Genomic DNA, 23451 nt, shown 5'->3' with positions numbered 1-23451 from the left:
ATCACCTTGCACAGATTGTTCATTTACCTACAAGAATACCAGACAATCCTAACCATACAGCCAACACGCCTTATCTTTTTCTCACAAACAACCCTTCTAAGTACATGGTCCGAAGTGGTCCTTTAGACACCTCAGATCACAACTTGGTGATTGTCTCTTTTTCAATGGAGCCTTTATCTCATGGTTATTCCCACCTCATGTTGTTTGACATTACAAGAATGCAAAAACGGGATGACCTGAGAGAGATCTTTTTTTTTCTTTTCCTTGGTCGGATTACTGTTTCAAAACTTCTAATGTCAACGTTTGCTCAGATCATGTCATTGAAATTATTCTTGTACGAATGGAATCCTTTATTCCACTTTAAAATCTCCTTCCTTTATCTAAACCTCGGTTTTCCAATAAATGTGCTAAGGCTGTTCAAGAGAAGAATGTTGCATATCGTAATTGGCTTTTTTCCAATTCTTCATTTTCTGCCTAAGCTCGCAACAATTGTAAAGCAGTTATTAATAAGTCCAAACTAGATTTTGAACAGGCTAAGCATAGCAAAACTTGCTTCTTGCCCTAATGGTAGCCGAGCATTCTGGTTTCTTGCCAAAGCTATTGGCCGCAACTTTTGTCCATCTCTGCTCCCACTTCTGTCAAAACCAGACAGTTCTGTTGTCACTTCAGCCAAGGATAAAGCTGACCTGCTAGCCTCCCATTTTTCTTCAAACTCGTGTATTAATGATATTGGGTGGTAGTAGTAGTAGTGGCACATGATGCAAGAAAGCAAGTGTAGGAGCTTATGCAGCATCAGCCAAAAAAAAAAAAAAAAAAAAAAAATCACACCATTCCCTCCAAATGCCTGTCCAGTTCCTCCTTAAATTTATTTAACCTATCAACTTCTACAACGACAGATGGAAGTTTGTTCCAGCAATTAACCACCCGCTGGCTAAAGGCAAATTTCCGCACATCTATTCTACATCTGTCCTTTCTTAATTTGAACTTATGTCCCCGTAGGTTGGTAATCTGAACAAGTGGAAGGATCCCATCAGAATTCAGCGTGCTCAACCCATTCAAGGCCTTATAGACCTCAATCAGATCACCGCTCAGGTGCCTAGTCTCCAGCCACTGCAATTTGCAGAACTTAAGCCTCTCTTGGTAAGAGAATCCCTTCATTCCCCTCACCAATCGTGTTGCTCTTCTCTGTACACGCTCAAGCAAATCTACATCCTTCCTAAAATGAGGCCTCCAGACCTGTACGCAGTACTCAAGGCGTGGCCTGACCATTGCCTTATACAGAGGGACAATCACCTCCTTTTCTCTGCTAGCAAAATTCCTATATATCATTGACAAAACCCCATGACCTGCCGTAGCAGCCTGTCTGCACTGCTCAGAAAACTTCATATCTGACTGCACAATTACTCCCAGGTCTTTTTCATTTTCTACCACCTTAAGTGTAGTACCACACAGTTGGTACGTTTCTCTGGGGTTACTTCTACCCATATGCAGTACTTTGCATTTGTCAAGGTTGAACTTCAGTTGCCACTTCTTAGCCCATCTGCCCAAATTATCTAGATCCTGTTGCAGTAGCACACTGCCATTACTGTCATTAACAACCCTACCAACCTTTGTGTCATCTGCAAACTTCGACATTAAGCCTGATATACCTTCATCAATATCATTGATAAATACACAAAACTACAGTGGACCCAACACCGAACCCTGTGGGACTCCACTAATAACATTAGTCCACGAAGAGCAGCACCCATTGATTACCACCCTCTGTCTGCTCCCACACAACCATCCTTTTATCCATTGTAGCAACTTATCTTTAATACCATTCTGCTCCAATTTTTACAGTAGTCTTCCATGCGCAACAGTGTCAAAAGCTTTCCTGAAATCCAAGTATATGATATCAAAATTATTTTTTGCATCCAGTTCCTTTGTGACCACATCATAATAACCAATCAAATTTGTCAGACAAGACTTTCCCTTAACAAACCCATGCTGTGTTTGAATTATTGCTGCAGTCTTGTCTAGATGATCCTGCAATGCATCTTTAACCAGCGACTCCATTATTTTACCCGGAACAGAAGTTAAACTAACTAGTCTGTAATTACTCGTGTTACCCTTCGATCCACCTTTGTGAATTGGGGACACATTTGCACATCTCCAGTCCGTGGGAACCTCCCCTGAGTCCAAGGATGCTCTCATAATTATGGCTAAGGGTTTGCTTAGTTGCTTTGCCGCCTCCTTTAAAATAACTGGATAGATCCCATCCACCCCAGGTGCCTTTCTTATGTTTAACTTCAACAATTTCTCCTCCACTTTGCTCTCAGTTATTACAAAATCATTAAGCACACTGCTACAATTTGATAACCTTCTTCCATTTTCAAATTGTAATAATTCCTCACGTGTGAATGTAGATGCAAAATACTCATTCAGTTTGTTTGCTATCTGAGCAGGATCATCAACAGTCGAACCATCAATATCAAGTGGACCAATCATATTCACCTTCCTTTTAGAGTTTATATAAGTAAAGAAATCCTTGCTGTTTTTCTTAGCATCTTTTGCCAAAGATTTCTCGTAATCCGCCTTCGCCTGCCGAACCTCCTTTGTGACCTGATTACAGACTAGCTTATATCTGCCACAGGCTTCTGCGTCACCTGATAATTTATATGCATCCCATGCATTTTTCTTCTCTGTCACAAGTCTCATTAGTTCATTTGATAACCATTTAGGCCTAAACCTTGAACGATATTTCTTAATCGGTATATAAAGTCTAGTAGCTTCCACGATTAATTCTTTGAATGCTTCCCACTTAGAATTTATTGTTTGTAACATCGTCAGTTGATCCCACTGTACAGAATTTAAAAACTGTCTGAGACCACTGTACTCCCCTTTACGGAAGCAAAAACCCTTTCCTTTACCCCTGACGGTAGTTACCTCTTTGAGTAAATCCCACTTCAGCACACTGTGATCACTGCCACCTAGTGGTTCCTTTATCTGCAAATTCTTAATACACGAATGATCACTGCTGATAACCAGATCAGTAGTGTTACTTTCTCTGGTTGCCTCTCGAACATGCTGCTGCAGAAAACAATCATCCAATAAATCCACAAAAGTCTGACTAGTGTGTGAGTGACCAACCCACAAGTTCCAGTCAATATCTGGGAAGTTAAAATCCCCCATTATAAGACATTCTGATTTACTGGCCCACTCTATTTCTCTGTACAATTGTTCATTGTACTCATTCAAGTCATTAGGCCTATAACACACTCCTACTCTTATTTTTCCTTTCGCAGTGCTTATCTCACACCAAACTGACTCAACAGAGCACTGTTCATCTATATTAACTGGGTGCACTTCGTTTGATTTTATGTTTTTTCTTAATTAACAGCATAACACCTCCTCCCTTCCTATCCTGTCTATCCTTTCTGTACACATTGTACTCCCCAAATTCCAGTTCGGCATTCCTTATATCTGGGTGACACCACGTCTCTGATATCCCAACAATATCCGCCTTTGATGTCTTGACCAACACTTCAAATTCATCAAATTTATTTACTATACTTCTAGCATTGGTATACATGCTCCTATGCCTATTCCTTGTTACCCTAACACATCCCATATACCCAACTATTCCATGATGACTGCCATCCGTCCCTGAAACCCCCAACACCCCTCGCTCCAGGTCGCTTCTTATTCTAATAGAAGTTGTGCAAGAATCGCCTTCACCTCTGCCTGCGGTTACTGTTAAACTATTAGTCTTTGTATCCCCCCAAACTAGCAGTTTTCCGACCCACCTAACACTGCCTCGATAGCATCAGCAAATATTCTTGCACCCTTTCTATTTAAGTGTATCCCATCCCTGTAGAAGCAATCTCTCCTGTTAACAAGTACAGTCCAGGCTGAAAAAAATTCTACCCCTTGAGCCTTGCACAATCTTTCCAGGGCCGAATTGATCAACAAAGCTCTCATCATGTACTCCCTCCTATCGTGTCTGGGCAGAATTGCAGACACTTTCAAATTCAACCCTATTTCACGGCTTTTTTTCAACAGTGACCTGTACTTGTTGAGTAATTCCGCCGGTCTCCTACTCTTAATATCATTAGTGCCAACGTGTACAACTATATCACCTTTTGTGCCCTTGAAAGATGATATCCGCTCTACAACGTCATCAACCCTTGCCCCTGGCAGACATACCCTGGTCCTGTTCCACCTATCCTTTTTACAAAGGATGTTCCCCGTTTGGGAATGGTGGAAGGGTAAAACACCTTCCACCATTCCCAACACTCTCAGAGTTTCAACATTCAATACCTCCTGTGGATTTCCGTCAAAAGGATGTCAGAAGGATTTTGACGAATCTCGATGCTAAGAAAGCTCCAGTTCCTGATGGTATTTCTCCACTTGTTCTCAAAATCTGTGCTCCTGAACTTACTCCTGTTCTTTGCCACCTTTTTTCACTTTCTCATTCCAAAGGTGTTTTTCCTTATGCTTGGAAATTTTCCCATATCCAACCAGTTCCTAAAAAGAGTGACAAGTCCCTCCCATCCAGTTATTGTCCCGTTACAATTACTTCTACTCTTTCTGAAGTAATGGAGAAATCAATTAACCACAAACTTTTAAACTACCTAGAAACCTTCAGTCTAATCAACGATTGCCAGTATGGATTCCATCAGTGTTAATCCACTGGTGATATTCTGGCTTATGTTATCCATTTATGGACAAATTCAATGGAAAAGTTTGAAACACAAGCAGTTGCCCTTGACATCTCAAAGGCTTTTGATCGTGTTTGGCTTCTAAACAAGCTTCCATCTTATGGTTTGCCAACTGTGTTTTGTAATTGTTTATCCAGTTTTCTCTCTGATTGCTCACTGAGGGTGATGGTAGATGGCTCTGTCTTCTAATTTCTCCACTAATGCTGGTGTTCCCCAAGGTTCAGTTCTTTCCCGCACTTTTTTCCTCTTGTATATTAATGACCTTCCGTTGGCTGGAAATACTATCTATAGCTTTGCCAATGATAGCACATTGCATTCCACTTTCCATTTTGAGAAACTTTGCCCTGCTCAATCAGCTTCAACTTTTCGAATATCTGCTTCCAATTCCTTAAATGCCGATCTCCAGGTAATTCTCCAGTTGGGCAAAGACAACTTAGTTGATTTCAATCCTTCTAAAACTCAGTCTCGTCTTATATCTTGCAAAAAGGATTCTTCTGCTCCTGTGCTTATCATTGGTGACACTCGGATATCTTGGCAAGTTGATATATCTCTTTTAGGGATTACCCTGACTTCTAATCTCTCTTGGCACAAGCACATTACAAATATTGCTTCTTCTGCATTTAAAAAATTTGGTTTTCTCTTTTGCTCTCGGCATTACTTTTCTTTCAAACAGTAGTTCACTTTGTACAAATTGCAAATCTGCCCTACCATGGAATATTGTTCCCACATCTGGGGTGGTGCCCCCAAAACCTCACTCAGGCTTCTAGATTCCATTCAGAAGAGTAGCTAGATTAATTAATAACTCTTCTCTAACAGAATCTCTCCACTCTCTGTCTGACAGACGTACTGTTTCTGCTGCATGCCTTTGCTACAGATACTTCCATGGGCATTGTTCTTCCGAATTGGCTTCTATAATTCCTGCTCTTTCTTTCAAAACTGTCCAAACAAGTGCCGCCAACATCCATTTACTGTCCAACTTCAAACTCACAGAACCAACTTTTCATCTTCCTCATTTATTCATTCAACTACCGTTTTCTGGAACAACCTTCCTCCATACAGATTTCCTGAAAATTAGTCTACAGAAGTTCAAGTCTAATGTCAACAAATATCTTCTTTCATCTTCTCAACCTCCAACCCATGCACAGGACTGAGTACTATAGGTTCTAATATATCTCATGTTTGGGATTTTCATATAAAAGGAAACAAAAGTTGTCAGTGAAATTTAATTTCAGGCGTAAAGCCTTGATTTAAAAAAATAAATAAATTTAGCAGATCTCTGTGTTTTAAAAAGTTTCAAGTTGTCAGCTATGCAGATATAATGAAATGTGAAATGATATCAAACACTTCACTGCATAGACAAGTGCAATTTTGAGGAGCATAAGTTTACATTAATTTGAGATTTTAGTTATTTAATTACAAAATGTTTTGAATTAGAGTAAGAATACAGTGTTGCCTTCTTGTGAAGCATAATTTTAAATGCATTTAGTCAGCACACTATATGCATTACTCTATGCATTCAAAATTATGCTTCACCAGAAGAGCATTATTCTGTTTGAAAATAACAATAATAGAGTGCAAGTATATGTCTACTCATAAATAGACATAAAAACCTGAAAATTATCTTATTTTTCACTACACGAATTTTTAAAAATTATTACTAAATTTAATACTATAATTGGTATATTGTTCATAATATTTAAATTTTTTTTTTTTTTTTTTTTTTACAGCCTATGGTCAAGTTAAATTGGTTAAAAGGACGAAAGGATATGATAAAGGTGAACTATATGCTCTGAAACAAGTAAAGATTGAAAGCAGACACAGCAAGAATGAAATGAACATTTTAAAGCAAATTGGGCATTTTCCATTTTTGGTATCCCTTCGCTACTCATTTGAAGCAGGGGATTACCTGTATTTTGCATTAGGTAATTAAGTTAACCAAATTGTAGTATAGTAGAGTGCAATCAATTATCTGGAATAATTGATGTTTGACCTCTTTTGGAAAGCCAAATTTTCTGGATAATTTTTCTGGTAAAATTGAATCAATTTAATATTATATAATATTAAATTTAATAAATAAAATTAATCTTACCTTATGATTTAAATTAAATAAGATTAATTAAATAAAAAAAGTTGTAAAGCAAACATCCATCCAGGCATTTTTATGATTTTTACACAGAACAAGAAAACTAAAGATTTTTTAAATGCTCTCGGTTTTTTCGACTTACTGATATCGAGCACGGGCAATCTGTTCATCCCAGTGGCATGTGTGTGCGCGCGCGCGCGCACACACACACACAGCAACTATAACTCTTTTTTCATCTTAAAACTTGATGCAGACATTTCTCTTTTAGTTTCTGGCGTTGTCTTGGTAATGCTTTCCTTAATAAAGCCATCTCATCAACATTATAAATATTTTCTTTGTGTTATAACTGAAGCAAACTTAATTTTCAAAGGACACTGCTGCCGATTCATCTGCATAAAGTTTCTCGCCTTGAATATCTAGTTCACGTATACTGTGTCTCAGTTTAAAGTTTTTTTAGCCAATCTGTGCTTGCCTTAAAACCTTCATTACCTATTAATTTTCGAAATCCAGTACTTTTTCCCACAACATTGGGCCAGACACTGGTCCATCTAAACTTTACTCTGAAGAAAACAAAAAAAAAATAAATAAATAAATTGAGTGCACTCTCTAAATCGTTATTTTCAGGTTTTGACATCATTGTTGAACACATTAAACATCACCACATTAAACTCTTTGGCAAGATTTCCTAAATTTTCACCTTTTCTAATTCTATTAATAGTTCCCGTTTTTTGTTGCAATGTTAACACATGCGTTTTCTTTTTCGTTCACATTTTGCCGTAAAAAAAATAAGAAAAGTAATAAATCGCACAATTGCAGGCTGATATTATTCTTACTGAATCTGGAGCTAAATCTGAAATTTTCTCATGGTTTCTGAGAAAACCTACTAGTCTCTGATATTTTTCTAAAGCACATTTCTGATGGTCACAGAATTCTACAGGTCACAACCATAAAAATTTGCAGTTTTTGGTTTATTGGGCTTTTTGTTTGTTCAATCTGTTATAAACAGTAGTAAACTCTATCTTTTGCTTATTATAATCAAAATTCAATTTGCAAACATGATCGCTATAACCGGAGCTTACTATACTACCATTTAAAAAAAAAAAAAAAAAAAAAAAAAAAGTCCTTCCCAAATTATTCCAGATAAATGACATTTCTACTGTAATTTAATTTTTAATAATTTTGATCTTGTATAACAGTCAGAATAGTTGTTAAATTTTGCTTTGAAGTGATAGTTATTTGAAATGATCAATTATTGCAATTTAATCATCTTATTTTTAAAGTATATGGAAAATTATTTTGCCATATATTTTAAGAAAGTATATATTTTGTATTATTTTGTGTATTGCAACAAAATCATATTTGCCTTCAGAATTACTGCTTAAAATGTCTTCAATTTGTTAGCAAACTTAATTTAAATTAGTGTTAAAAATAGACTTATTTCTGATCAAAATTGATAAAAATTTGGTTGCTAGTAAAATTTTTCTTTGTAGGTTTCAGTACTTTTCATTGCTTTGCAACTGTCCCGTGCTGTCTTTCTCTTCTCTATTTGACCAGCTCTGCAGTCATTCGTTTTGGCATCCTCTTCCTGCAATATTTTCTTAAAGGCATTCATGGCTTCTGTGATTTTTGCTTTAAAAGTATTCCATAATTCAAATGTATTTGCCATCCCTCAGCCATCCACACAGTTCAGATACCAAAAAGCACCCTAAACTGTGAAAGTCCCCTCTTCTGAAGTTGCAACCTGTGCCTTTAACTACTGCAACATCTTTCTTCATCTTCCAACTGCTGATTGCATTATCACTTCCTGACAATTAAGTTCCTATATATTAAGACCTGTGATGTCATCTGATTCATTAGTAATGATGAGGTCAAGAATATTCTCACTCCTAGTACTTTCTCTCACTTGCTAGTACAATAATAATCTAGTTTATTTTAAAAACTTTTTCCTCATCGTAAGTTTCTCTCTCACTTGTCCATTCCAATCAATCTGGGGCAGATTAAAGTCAACCGTGATAAGACATTCACACTTGCTTGCCCATTCCATATGCATGTAAAGACTCATCATATTCTTCAGTTTTCTAGTCTGTAGATTACTCCCATTCTTTGTTCCTTTGCTTCCAGCTAACCTACACAACACAGATTCTATGTTGGTAGACAACTTCAGATCCAGTAAAAGCTCTTTTCACACTTGGGCATGCTTTTGATAAGAAGCATGACCCCTCCACCCCTTCTATCTTTCCTAAATATGTTATACACACCGTAGTGGAATTTGTCATCGCCAATTTCTGGGTGTCACCACATTTCTTATAGCCTCGTTATATCAGCTTTAGTTATCCTAACCAGAGTTCAAATTAAGCCATTTTATTGATAACACTCCTGGCATTACTGTAGACACAGTTGAGACTATGTTGTCTTGTGTAGTTTACTACCCTTCCACACCCCTTGAAGTTATTTAGGTTTGTATCCCAAGCTTTGTTCCCTGTCATTTAAAACACTGCTACCCTCAGAACATCTTATCAACATTGGCTGTTGTGGCAACAAACAAGAATTCAGTACAGCAAATATGCATTTTCAGTAATACTTTAGATTTTCTTCCTCTGAGTTTTCGTTGTAAACCATCTACACACATAGGTGAAATTTTCAGGCTGATTCAGCCACTTCTTTTGCTTCTGCTTAAAGATTTTAATAAAATGCTAAACAAAACACAGAAGAAACAAATAACATGTAATAGGTATACAGTTAAATAGTACACATAATCACACTGCTACTGTCTTTCCATTACTGAAAGAGAAGTGGGAAGCAGGTAGACAAGTTCAAACATGTTCACCCTCCCAACATTATTGCCACCTGTGAGCATGCAGACATTTGCTGGTAATATGATAAATCTGAGCACTGCGGTCTGTATCACTCTTGAATGTTCCCCCAGACTTGAGACACTGTCCTGTCTCCCCCACGTGGCTCAATAAATCTGCCATTGCCGAGCACTATTGGGAAAAACAACACCAGATCTCCCCCGACAATGCTGTTATCCTTGACCAGATGCATAGATTCTGGGACCACAAGTGGCTGGAAAGTCTGTGGATTGGATCCTCTGGCAACAATAGCATGAACAGAGACAGGGGAGAAGGCTTCACCCCCCCCCTTTTGAGGCGGTGGTTTTTACCAGAGATAAATGTTCTAGTTTTCCACGTCCCCAGACCACTTCCGGTTCTGGTACAAGTGAAAGTAATACAGAGTATGTGCCTAGTCATCCACGTGTGCCGTGAACCTGGTATTTAAGGATGTGTCGCTTAAGTTTCATTATTGCTGAGGAAGGAGGCAGACACCTCTGAAAGCTTCAATAGTGTTTTTATCGCTTTTAAATTTATATTTTAATGCATTTTTACTTATTTTATCTTATTTTATTTTTGTTGTAAACTAGTTGATTGTAAATCAAATATTATTGTACAGTCTTGTATCATTTTAATTTATTTTATTTTACTATTAAATCAGTTTTAAACAGTTGGTGTATCTGTCTAAATTTGTGGTTATATCTGCTTCCCTAAATTTTAGTAAGATATACATATTTGTGGGTAAACTCAAATCTGTATAGAAATTGTTAACTGATGTGAAATTAATAATCATTCTTGAAATCCACCCATATAAATTGACTGGAAACAGCTGATATTAATTTGTGGAGGTAAAAATTGTGGTGGCAGTTTTATTAGATATGCTGTTTTGGTCAAATTTTAAATTTGACCAAAACAGCATATCTAACAAATCTTTTATTAAAGTATTCATTTTCCAACATAACATTTTTAACAGATATATGTGATATAGCACTTTAAAATAAAACTGAATATATCATTTTTTTTTTTAAGTTGTGTTTTTTTTTTTTTTTAAATCCCTTATTAATTTATCCATTTAGATTACTGCAGCAAAAGTGATCTGTTCTATGTGATGGAAAGTATTGTAACTGATGATGAAGCAAGGTTATATGTTGCTGAGCTTGTTTCAGCTATAGCATACATCCACAAGGCAAGTATGACAAATGCATTATAACATAGATACATTATAAATGCTCTGTTTTAATTTCTTGGTCTCTACACAGAATATTTAAAAAGGCTGATAGTGTCTAACCTCGTGGACAGTATCTACCTTTTTTTTTAAAAAAAAAAAATAATAATTTTCACTAATGTATAATATTTGAGAATGTAGTTTTGGGGACTAGTGAAGAACAGACTATAAGTATGGATAAATTTTTTTTTATTGGTAAAGTTTGTACCACCATTAACTAAAATCACCCTTGCCACCTTTGAGGGATTGAATGTCAATATGGGCTCCCTGGAAAAAGTGCTTCAATAGACTTCTCTTTTTGATTTTAATTAATGTCTGGATCTAAGTCATATCATTCTTCTACACTTTCCCTTGACAACAGTTCTTACAATAATAAGAAATTATTAAAGCTGATTAATATTTGTTATTAAAGCTGATTAATATTTGTTAATGCAAGATAAATATTAATATCTTGAATTAACAAGTAAACATTTGGCTGATGGCACACTTTTTGATTTGTCTGTTTGTAAACAACATTGATACAGCAAATTTTTATCCATATATATTTGAATAGGAGAAAAGTGGCATTATCAAGGTTGCTCATTCATAAAAAGATGAGCTACTTAATTTGTGGAATTTTTTTTACATACATAATGTTTGTAATTTTGTTTTTTGTGTAACTTAGTATTAATAGAGGCAAGGGATGCAAGGCAACAAGCTTATACGGCATCAGTCAAATAAAAATAAAACTCTTAAGTGCCTCATCTCTACATAACTTCTAATAACATTAGCCAACAAAATATATTTTTGTCATACCTCCACAATGAGAATAAGTGATTCTGGAGGAAATAAATGTGCTGATTCTGAAAATTGCCATAAAAATTCTCTTGTGTCTACATCAAAGGATTTACCAACATTTTTTTTTTAATGTTAAAATAAAGGGATATACAGTAAACCCCCGCTATTTGCAGTCACTGATTTAATATAAAGCGAAACCTAAAAAAATGTGCATTTTTAAAATGCCTTGAACATTTTCTGCCATAAAAAAACATGGGTGTGGCTAAAACTGTCATTCCCAGTCAAAACAGCGCTCAGTGGGTGGGGGGAGGAGAGGGGTGACAAAATCGCGAGCGTGGATGTTTCTCGCTAATCCTTATTCAGTATGTGTTATGCGCTTGTCATGGAAGGTTTCGTAGTTTGCTTTTAATTTATATGCTTATCAATTTATAAATTGACATGCTTACAAAAGTGATAAACCTACTGTTTTGCAGTGTAAAACAGACTTTTTCAAGTGTGTTAATGGAAGAAAGTGACTTTATTGTGGACAAGTTCTTTCTAACCCGTACAAAAATATGGCTACGAATAACAAGGGAAATGTGAAAAGATCAAAGAAGGTGATGACATTAGCGAATTGAGTTATTAGATAAAATTTCTAATGGTGAAAGTGTCTCCTCAGTGGCAAAACGCTAAAATCAATGAGTCAACAGTACGATCAATTAAGAAATCGGAAGAAAACATTCGCCGTAGTGTCCATGAAAACGCACTAATTGCTTCAAAAATTTGCTCTTTAACTCATGATGTTAAATTAGAAAAAATGGAAAAAGCTTTAAATCTGTGGATAGAAGACCGAACTCAAAATAAAATTCCGTTAAGTTCATTCGTGAAAAGGCAAAACTCCTTTATCAACACTTTAGTGAAACTGGTGATAGCACTGGCAAGATAAGTTTTTTAGCTAGCAAAGGTGCTGGTTTGAAAAATTTGTTTGAAATTTCTAATAAATATTACATTTAATATTAAATTGTTTCTTATTTTCATTTCGATGCCATATGCTTTCATTTCACTATGTACTGTCTATGTACATAGTCATATTATGAAGGTACATATAATACATACATAGACAAAAAATTTTAGACTAGTTTTTCTTATATATTTCAGGCGCCTCTGTAGCCAGGTGGGAAGGAGCAGCAGTGCGTAGCACACCCTTCTTGATTAGACCAGGGTTAGAGTCCATCACCACCAAATACGGAGGATGCGGAAAGGTCATTCAGGGAATGACCACCGCATATCCCGGAGCAATATGGCCTTAGTTGCTAATGCTCCTAAAAACCAAATAACAAACTTATATATTTCACACTTTGGAACGGAACGGAACCCCTTTATTACTATGGGAGCCATAACTCAGTATTTGCGTTTTCGCAAATACTGAGTTCACAGCATTTCTCAGGAACGTAACCACAAATAGCGGGGATTTACTGTATACTTAATTCAAGTTTAACACGTGAAAAAAAAAAAAAAAAAAAAAAAATTATATATTAGTGATAAAAAAGGAAAGAAAGTTAAAACGACAGTAACTGTAACTAATATTTATGGGTCAATGCAGTTGCAAGCAATCATGCAATACATCCATAATGTCTATAGAATATTAAGAATAATAGAAAATTATTAGAAAAAGTTAAAAGTAAAATAATAATACCATCAGGGACCTAAGAAAATGCAAAAAAAAATATTATCGCTTTTTACCGACCATCTAGATGACTTCAACTGGGGCCAACCGCCCAGAATGAAGGCAAAAAAATGACAAGAGGTTTTCTGTTTCTGTGATGATCAATATATGCTAAGTAATTTAAATCTAAACCAAATATAGAACAGTATAGGCCAAATATAAATCGAATGATGATAAAAAGTTAAGAAAATTTAGAATTATTAGAATCAAAGGTAAGAAATATAAGTAAAATATAAATGTAAGCATATATTAATCATCGTTGACCAGACAGAACGTAATTTAATGATTAAAATAAGATTAAATACAATACTACATATTGACCTATATCTAGGATATAATGTAATGTAATAGTCGTCAAAATAATGTGGTGCCCCCTATGTGATGGATACGGTAAAAAATAATTATAAATAAATAATAGAATTTAAGTTAACGCAAAGAGAAACATGCAGATAGAAGAAAAATTAAAGGAGTAGGAATAATAGAACCTGAACTCCAACAAAGGCGAAAAATAGTGGTATAGATAAGAAATAGTTTCTCCTACGTCCTCGGATTGCCCTAATAATTTTGGAGAAATAAAAATAGTGTAGGACAGTTTAAAGACATTACAAGAATGTAATGTCTTTAAACTGTCCTATACTCTTTATTTTTATTACTCCGATATTATTAGGGCAATCCGAGGACGTAGGAGAAACTATTTCTTATCTATACCACTATTTTTCGCCTTTGTTGGAGTTCAGGTTCTATTATTCCTACTCCTTTAATTTTTCTTCTATCTGCATGTTTCTCTTTGCGTTAAATTAAATTATTTATTTATAATTATTTTTACTGTATCTATCACATAGGGGGCACCACATTATTTTGACGACTATTACATTATGTCCTAGATATGGTCAATATGTAGTATGTATTATATATTTAATCTTATTTTAATCATTAAATTACATTCCCTGTCAGGTCAACGATGATTAATATATGCTTACATTTATATTTTACTTATTTCTTACCTTTTTGATTCTAATAATTCTAAATTTAACTTTTTATCATCATTCGATTTATATTTGGCCTATACTAGTTTATATTTGGTTTAGATTTAAATTACTTAGCATATATTGATCATCACAGAAACAGAGAACCTCTTGTTGTTTTTAGTTTTCATTTTGTGTTGTTCGGCCCTAGTTGAAGTCATCCAGATTGTCGGTAAAAAGCGGTTTTTTTTTATTTTTTATATATATATATATATATATATATATATATATATATATATATTTTTTTTTTTTTTTTTTTTTTTGCGTTTTCTTAGCTCCCTGATGGTATTATTATTGGATTGATTTACTTTTTCTAACAATTTTCTATTATCCTTAATATTCTATATATATATATATATATATATACACACACATTCTCTATAACTCATTTAACTTTGGAAAAAATATAAGTCATTGTGAAATAGTTATATTTCGATAATATATGATCAGCATACCTGTAATTGTCCTTAAAAATGTTTGTTATTAAGGGATTTTCCTGCTTACTCTCTCACAAGGAACCAGCAGTAATTCCCCATCATTACAGGATCCCATTGACCTTGGTACCCCTTTTCCATTTTGGAAATATGTTGATGAAACCACTCCCCTTATTCATCACTCGCATTGCCCAGATTTTTGAGGAAAAATGAATGGCAATGAAGAAAATGAATTTTCAATGTCTTCACAGGCCATGTTTCTGTAGCACTTGAGTAAATTAGACACCAACACTTCAGTTTTCTTTCCTGTTACACAAAAAACCATGTACTACCTCCTTAAATGATCACCAAGCTGCCAATTCAACCTCCTTTAACTGGGTTTCAAACACATTGTCTTTCGGGAGTTTCCTAATTTGGGGTCCTACAAAAAAATTCCTTAAGTTTTGGCATATGTTAAATTAGGAAACACTTCTCAAGTATGCAAATCTGTTAACTTCTTTATCTAGTCCCTTCCATGAAATTTTTCATTAATCCAAGTTTGATGTGCAGCGGTAGAAGAACCCTGTTTGATTGCACTAAAGGAATATATTTTACATTACATTGTCCTAGTATGAACTCGTGTGTTACACAACATAATGTTCTTTTATCGTACGGCTGTGCTGTTCCACAAACACAAAAAAACAACAATATTTTGTGAAACCCTCCCTCAAAACCAATAACCTTAAGTTCACTGCATATGTTCCAGCCATAATCCTGGTATTTTATGGCATGTAGAACCTTAGACATGCTTCCATGACTAAGTCCAACTGAATGAAACACAGCAAATAGAAACTGCTTTTAAACTTAATTTTGAGGCATCTGTGAATAAATGCCATTCATCTGACTTATGCATGACACTTAGTTCTTTCAGAAGTCTAATAATGTCTGTGCGGGCTCCACCCTCCTATTCTCGAGGGGTTGTTTGTTTGGGGATAGAATTACAACCCTGAGAACATGTCACAATCAGTTAATAGTTGTAAAACCTTGGCAACCCTACAAAAATCCTCAGCAAAAATGCTACGTGTGCTCTCTCCAAATTGTAAATCGTTGCATCGGAATTTGAACCTAAGAACCACATGTAGAAGTCTGATTATGTTTATTTCAAGAAAACAGAGTCCAGAATTGATTGCTAGAGTTAAGAGAATTAGCTTATATCTGTTAAAATAAATCAGTATGTCATACATCACTGGATAGACTATGTAAAATTGGCATATTTTTGTAAAACATTACTCCCCTCTATATTTAATAACCGTGGCATGATGATGATTTTCGAAATCTACGCATAAAAAATTGGTTAAAAGCAGCATTTAAGTTCATGGAGGAAAAATCATGTTGGCTATTGTAATTTTTGTAATCTTTCCACAAATTTATTCGAACTACCCACTTCCACAACACAAGATAAATTCATTCCAACAATTGATTACTCTCTGGCTGAAAGCAAATTTTTGTGTATCTTTTCCGTAACCATCCTTTTCCAATATAAATTTGTCCCTTTTATTTTTTTGAACTTGGGGAATGACCTGATAATTTCTGTCTTGTGTTCTGTTGTGTGTTTTTTTTTTTTTTTTTTTATAGCTGTGTTCCTTTGACATGCTGGTGAGAATTTATCATTGGTATTTTAAACTAATTATTGATAAAAGTTAATCATGAAAATTTAAGAGCATTTAATTTTTAATTTTCAGAGTTCACTATCTTGAGAGGACATTAGGTGGTTGTTCATAATGAATTAAGGAGAAATATAAATAACACTAATAAAACTATCAGGTGAATTTTATTGTGCAAAAAAGTATTAAAATAAACAAGTTGAATTCCACAAATATAACTGCTTAATAATTATTTGTAGATTCCACAATTTTTTTTCATTAGGCTTAATTAGGAAAGATTGAAAACTGGGACTGTTTGTATGGGGTAGAAGATTCTACTGTCTTGCTGAGAGGGCCAACTTATAGTCTCATTAAAGATTTGTAGTTCAGCCTTTTGAATTTTGAATGGCAAAATCCTTCGATTGGTTGGAATAAATTGGTGATCAAATCTTTAGAAGGCATTTGTTTGTTTCATTGCATACTTTTAATAGTAACTGAAAATTAATCCATGTATTTATTCGTTATGGCTTGCACTGTAAAGCCTACAAAGAAACATCTATTTATTTATTAATTACTTATTGTAAATAAGTAAAAAATCAGGTTTTTCTTGGTAATTTAAGTTTGTATTCTGTCTTAATTTTGATCCTTGAAATAAATGGTATTGTGTGATATTTCAAAATACCAAATATTGTTAATATAATTTAACGTAAATTTTAATATAATTATGTTAAATTATATGTACTAAAGTATAGTAAAGTAGCAGTTATCTGATCTGAATTTCATTTATTTAAAGTTCCTATTATTGAAGGTCATGAAAGAAAGTCTTTTTGATTTAATTTCTTTCTAATTCAGCATAAAATTTTTAGAAAGTATGCAGTGCTATTACAGTTTTCAAAAATGTGCATTATTTTGAATATGACTTTATAACAATGAATTTCATTTTCATATTAACTTTCGTATAATTTTATTTTGCAGTTGAATATTATTCATAGGGATATTAAACCTGAAAACATACTCATTGATGGTACCGGTCATGTAAAATTGACGGATTTTGGATTGAGTAAAATGTTTGATAAAGATGAGGTAAATAATTTATATATGAAATTACAGTAGTATACGGAAAATAATTTTAGTATTATTTATATAATTGTAATTGGTAAATAATCAGCATAATGTTTTTATAGCAGTTTCTTTTAATTTCATTGAATAAAACTTTATAATTACCATATTTGTTGGCTTATGAGATACTGTGGCATGGAAGATGCACCCTAATTTTGGAATGGTAAATTTAAGAAAAAAAAACTTCTTCTTTAGAAAAAAAAATTATCGTTAATACAAGGGAAATTTAAAATTAAATAAAAACCAATAAAAAAGTATAGGATTATTACTCTTATTTTAGTATTATTCAACTTCAAATTCATTACTGATTTGATCATTATTATCCTCAACGTCATAATTCTCTTCACTAGTATCACTAGCACTCTCATACAATAAATAATCTTCAGTGCTATCCATTGCATTACTTTTGCCAAGTTTTTTAAAGGACTTGACCACAATTTTAGTGGTCAGCACCCATTCACACACTTGTGCTATATTGATGGACGCTTCATCCTTCCCATAGGTGCCGTATCATGGTTCCCCTTGATCATCCATTTTTTTCCATTGCTCCCGCATGTTATTCTTGAAAAGCTTATTGATGCTGACATCTAACGTTTGTAACTGAAGTTAAGCCACTTGTAATTATTCAAATTCTGTGTTTATCATTTCGGCCAGTTGTTTGATGTTTTCAGTCCTATGTACTTTAAACCGATCCCATACTGGTAGTGCATTTTTACACAGTAGTCCACCAGGATGCTTGGACCAAACTTTTACAAACCAGTCCTTGAGACTTTCTTCATCCATCCATCCCTTTGGTTGTACAAGTATGTGAATTCCATTTGGCAGTTTATCTTTCAGTAGGTTTTTTGTTTTTTAAATTAACATTGGAAGTTTTGTCCAGTCAGCACAACAGATTAAAACTGTAGTGTAGTGTGTCTTTTCATGTCCAGTGGTTTTAATAATTATAGTTTTTTGCCCTCAAGATTTACGGTTTTATTGGTGGGACATCAAATGTCAACAGAATTTCATTCATATTCTTGATTTGGTTAAGTTCATAGTTGCTTTGTTTTCTAGCATTAAGGACAAATTTATGGAAATCTATTTTCTGTTCATTCCTACTTAGCAGGCATTCTCTGGACTGTTCTCCACTGAGTGGACAGAAATCATGGGATACCTACCTAGTAATGAGTGCATCCACCTTTCACCCAGATAGGGCATAGTTCACGAAATTGCTGCATCTCTGTCCATAATTCTGTTACATTCCTGGGTGGAGGATCCAAAGCTTGAATGAACCTTTCCACAGCATCCCAAAGATGCTCCCCAGGGTTCGTGTACGGTGAACAGGGTGGCCATTCCGTGGCGGTAAAATCTGCAGAATGCTCTTTTGAACAATGTTCTAATCACCATGGCTCTGTGGGGAGGTGCATTGTCCTGCTGGAAGAGTCCATTGCTCTGTAGGTGCACGATGACTATAAAGGGATGCAGATGGTTTGCAAGGATGGACACATAACCTGGGCCATCCAGAGGTCCCAACATGTGCCAACTGAACAGGCCCCAGACCATTACTGACTGTCCATCTGCCCGAACAGTTCATTGTTGACATGATGGGTGCATAGCTTCATGTTGGTTTGGTGCTTCGTGGTGCTTGGGTTGTCAATGATGTGGCATAGTGACTGAATAGTAGTGACAAAAAATGTGCCGTTACTAGTCTTAATTGTTAGCGATATATAATTAAAAATAGCAAGAGCTTAAATTGCCAAAAGTGAAGATGGAAAATATGCACTTTAGTCGAGGTTTAAATAAAACTGGCACTCGCCTCATGATCCATTTAGTTGCATGAATTATATAAAAAACGGAGGCCTCAGATAAAAACTAACCCAATGTTAAAAATATTGGGTTAAAATTAAGCTCAGAGGAGGAAGAGGTGCACCGCATCATCCTCTAATTGTCAGTTTTAAACTGTAAAGTTAAGATTAAATGAGAATAAGGCCAATAGTTGTGAATAATGGACTTTCATTAAAAACATCTTCAGTTGGCACTAAGGAAATGAAGGATAGAGAATCAGCATGAATTTTAAGTATGCGAAATGTTTTGCTAAACACATGATATTTTAATGTGTGCAAGATTCAAAATTGGGGAAAGGGAAGCTGGAAGTTTGGTGTTGAGGTTAGTGTTAAGCCAGCACCATTCTATTATGAGAGTTTCATATTGAAGGAGCTTGTAGCTCAAATTTAATTTAATAATGGTAATTGCAGCATCAACTGAGGGGTCGTGAGTATGCACGTGTTGAGAGGCCCGGCATTTCTTTCACTTGTCCGGAGTGTACGTGTGTGTTCTAAATTTGTTGTACCCCCCTGTAATACATGTTGCAACCTGACTGGCAGTTGACTAGATAAACTGTATTATTGTTGTCTCCTGTGTCATATACTGGGGTTTCTTTGTATTTGTTATAGGTGGAGAAAATTAAGGAAATATCTGCATTAGCAAAGATGTCTGGAGATTTGGCAAGGGAGGACAACACGAGTATTTGAAATGTTAGGCTTTTTTATAACAGGATTGTTAAGGTTACAAATTTTATCCTGGATTGCTAGAATAGTTTGTTGAATTAATTTGACTGGATATTTCCTAGCTGTAAACTATTCCATGAAATATTTTAACTCAAAGGCCAAATCATCTTGCGAATGGCAATATTTTAAGGCATTAAAGACTTTATTATAAAGAACATGTATTTTTTTATACAAAGAAGGTAATGTGAATGAAAGTATAGGTATTTGCCTGCTTTTTTTTTTTTTTTTTTTTCCCTGTAGATTTTTGTACCTAGTCTATTGTCCATTTTATATATATTCAAGTTGAGGAAATTGTGTTATTCATTTCTAATTCCAGGGTATATTTTCATCTGGGATGTATTAAATTAAACTTAATAAAGAGATTGTTGATGGCAATTTTGTCTCCAATTAATAGAATGTCATCAGAATAATGGATGTATAGTTTAATACCTGGTGGAAATGTTGGAGAGTTTGATGTTCTACGCTGGTGAAATATATTTCAGATAGGGGAACTGATATTCCGAGACCCATTGAGTCTGAATATTTGTTCATACATCTGATCTTAGAAATGTCTAGCTTTGATTAACACAGTAAACAGATCTAAAATACTGTTGATATTAAATGAGGTGTGGCTGGTTAAAGTATTATCTGAAGTTAAAAGATTGCGTAAGGCTTCAAGGTGTAATTTAGGTCAACACTAGTATATAAGGACACTGCATCAAAGGAGGCTAAAAAATTATTATCAGAAATCGTAATGGGGTTATGTTGTTTAGTTATATTGGGCTGGGGTGCGAGGCAGGGGTTTATGATAGCATTGGTTTTGTGAAAATTTTTTTTTTTTTTTTTTTTTTAAATCTGGGTGGTTCCCGAGTTTTGTCTGTAATTCTATAATGCTGTCCCTGATAGGTATTGTTACTTTTGACCGCAAAATTAAAATTCGAGGCTGGATAGTTTAGTGGGGGGGGGGAAACGTCTGGGTTGAAATGTAACAACAGAAGGTGGGCATGGTTTATGGTGGTTTTGTGAGGGTGTCCCATTTCCTAGAATGCTCCTAGTTAACAAAATTAATTGCTGCATTGATATGCGTGTTGTTTATTTCAACAAACATGATCCACTCAGCTGGAGTCCTGCTCCTTTTTTAAATTAAATTTTAGATAATGTATGTGGTGTAGAAATTTGTATTTGTTACGGAACCTATTCTGTAACTCTTCATGAATAATAGCTAAGAAAAATTGTCGAGCAAGGTGCAGATATTTATTACAAACAATTCTAGTACATACGAGAGTGATTTAGGAATTACATTGCGTGAAAGGCATTTTTGAAAAAATGAAATGTGCCTTTTTAGTCATGAAATATTTAACGTTTTTTTTTTTTTTTTTTTATTATTATTTTTTTTTTATACAAGGTCTGTCTATTAAATGTTTCAGCATTTCCTTTGCATCACACCCTTTATATAAAAAAATCATCCGTTCTTTATAATCAAGTCTTTAATGCCTTAAAATATTGCCATTTGCAAAATGATTTAGCTTTTGGGTTGAAATACCTCACTGAAAAGTTTACTGCTAGGGAATATCCAGTAAAATTAATTCAACAAACTAATCTAGCAGGCTAGGATAAAATTCATAACCCTAACAATCTTGTTATAAAAAAGCCTAACATTTCAAATACTTGTGTTGTCCTCCCTTATCATTGTCAAATCGCCAGACATTTACATCAAGTCTTTGCTAACGCAGATATTGCCTTAATTTTCTCCACTTATAACAAATTAGAAACTTCCTTTAACAAATACAAAGAAACCTACATATACAACATGGGAGACATCAATAATATAGTTTAGCTAGTCAATTGCCATTAGATTGCAGGCGCCTCCGTAGCCAGGTGGGAAGGAGCAGCAGTGAGTAGCACACCCTTCTTGATTAGACCGGGGTTCGAGCCCGTCACCACCAAATACGGAAGATGCGGAAAGGTCATTCAGGGAATGACCACCGCATATCCCGGAGCAATATGGCCTTAGTTGCTAATGCTCCTAAAAACCAAATAACAACAACATTAGATTGCAACGCGTGTTACATTGGCAATGCTACCAACAAATTTGGATCATTCACTACCACAAATACATGTGCCTACTACCGTGTTAATAGTTTCCAAACACTTCAAGGAAACACGGAGCTCTCTCAACACGTGCATACTCAAAACCATAACCACTCAGTTGATGCTGCAATTACCATTATCAAATTAAATTCAAGCTATAAGCTCCTTCAATATGAAACTCTCATAATAGAATGGTGCTGGCTTAACACTAACCTTGATGTCCTCAACACCAAACTTCCAGCTTCCCTTTCCTCAATTTGGAATCTCATGCGCATTAAAATTAAAATACCATGTGTTCAGCAAAGCATTTTGGATACTTAAAGACTAGTTTTTCTTATATATTTCAGGCGCCTCTGTAGCCAGGTGGGAAGAAGCAGCAGTGCGTAGCACTGCTGCTTCTTGATTAGACCGGGGTTCGAGCCCGTCACCACCAAATACGGAGGATGTGGAAAGGTCAGGGAATGACCACAGCATATCCTGAAGCAATATGGCCTTAGTTGCTAATCCTCCTAAAAACCAAACAACTAATTCTTGACGAGCATCTTTCACTGAAACTTTGTTCAATCACAATAGGTTCCTCACCATCATATATTTCTTCTCTATTATCAGACTGTTCTACGCAATTGATAGAGGAAGAAGCATGTGAAACTTCCCACATTGCATCATTCTAGGTGGTAAATCCAGCAGGTTTAAAAAGTTAGCAATCAATATGTCATCAACTTCATCCCATGCTGAACATTTCCTGCAGGATGTCGATTTTGCTTTCAAGGCAACACAATTTTGTGACATTCTTCACTAGTTTTTCTTAAAACACTGGAACTTACTTCATATTTGGTGGTAGGTACTCAACAGTAATTGCATGTAGGTCGTTTACTTGACAAGGGGTGCTGTGTGTTATTCACAAACAGCAATATGTTTATTCTTCTCACTCATCCTGTGATCTAAGTCTGATCCATTCTCGTAGATTTGTGATGTCATCCATGCCTTTTTGGTTTGCTCGATACATATTAAGTAATATCTTCAAACTTTAAAGCATTGAGGCTTTTGGGCTTTCCCAATGAATAAAAAAGAAAGCTTCTCTCTGCCATGTTTGCTGCTATGAGAGCGGTATTCCATTGTTTGGCCTTTATTCCACCCCTACATTTTTTACCGTCACCTCCGTGGCCAGTAGGCAGAAGCAGCAGTGCGTAGGACACGCTTCTTGATTAGATCAGAGTTCGAGCCCGTGACCACCAAATGCAGAAAGGTCAGGGAATGACCACTGCATATCCCTGGAGCAATATGGCCTTAGTTGCTAATGCTCCTAAAAAC

At 35.0% G+C, this 23451-nt stretch overlaps 1 protein-coding gene across 4 annotated transcripts in view; it reads left to right on the top strand.

Annotated features, from left to right (window-relative positions):
- LOC150076866 (putative serine/threonine-protein kinase DDB_G0277449) overlaps positions 1-23451 on the top strand; it is a 128853-nt gene that overhangs the window by 27228 nt on the left and 78174 nt on the right. For all 4 annotated transcript variants that reach the window (XM_090386420.1, XM_090386418.1, XM_090386416.1 and 1 more), the window contains 3 exons: positions 6431-6625; positions 10694-10803; positions 17381-17488. In XM_090386420.1, the coding sequence (XP_090242546.1) occupies positions 6535-6625; positions 10694-10803; positions 17381-17488 (309 nt within the window). In that variant the 5' untranslated portion in view covers positions 6431-6534. The remainder of the gene's footprint in view (positions 1-6430; positions 6626-10693; positions 10804-17380; positions 17489-23451) is intronic.

The sequence above is a fragment of the Mastigoproctus giganteus genome, chromosome 12 (assembly GCF_048544385.1).
Source record: "Mastigoproctus giganteus isolate SK-2022 chromosome 12, ASM4854438v1, whole genome shotgun sequence".
Taxonomy (NCBI): Eukaryota; Metazoa; Arthropoda; class Arachnida; order Uropygi; family Thelyphonidae; genus Mastigoproctus; species Mastigoproctus giganteus.
This window is presented reverse-complemented; position numbering and strand designations above follow the sequence as displayed.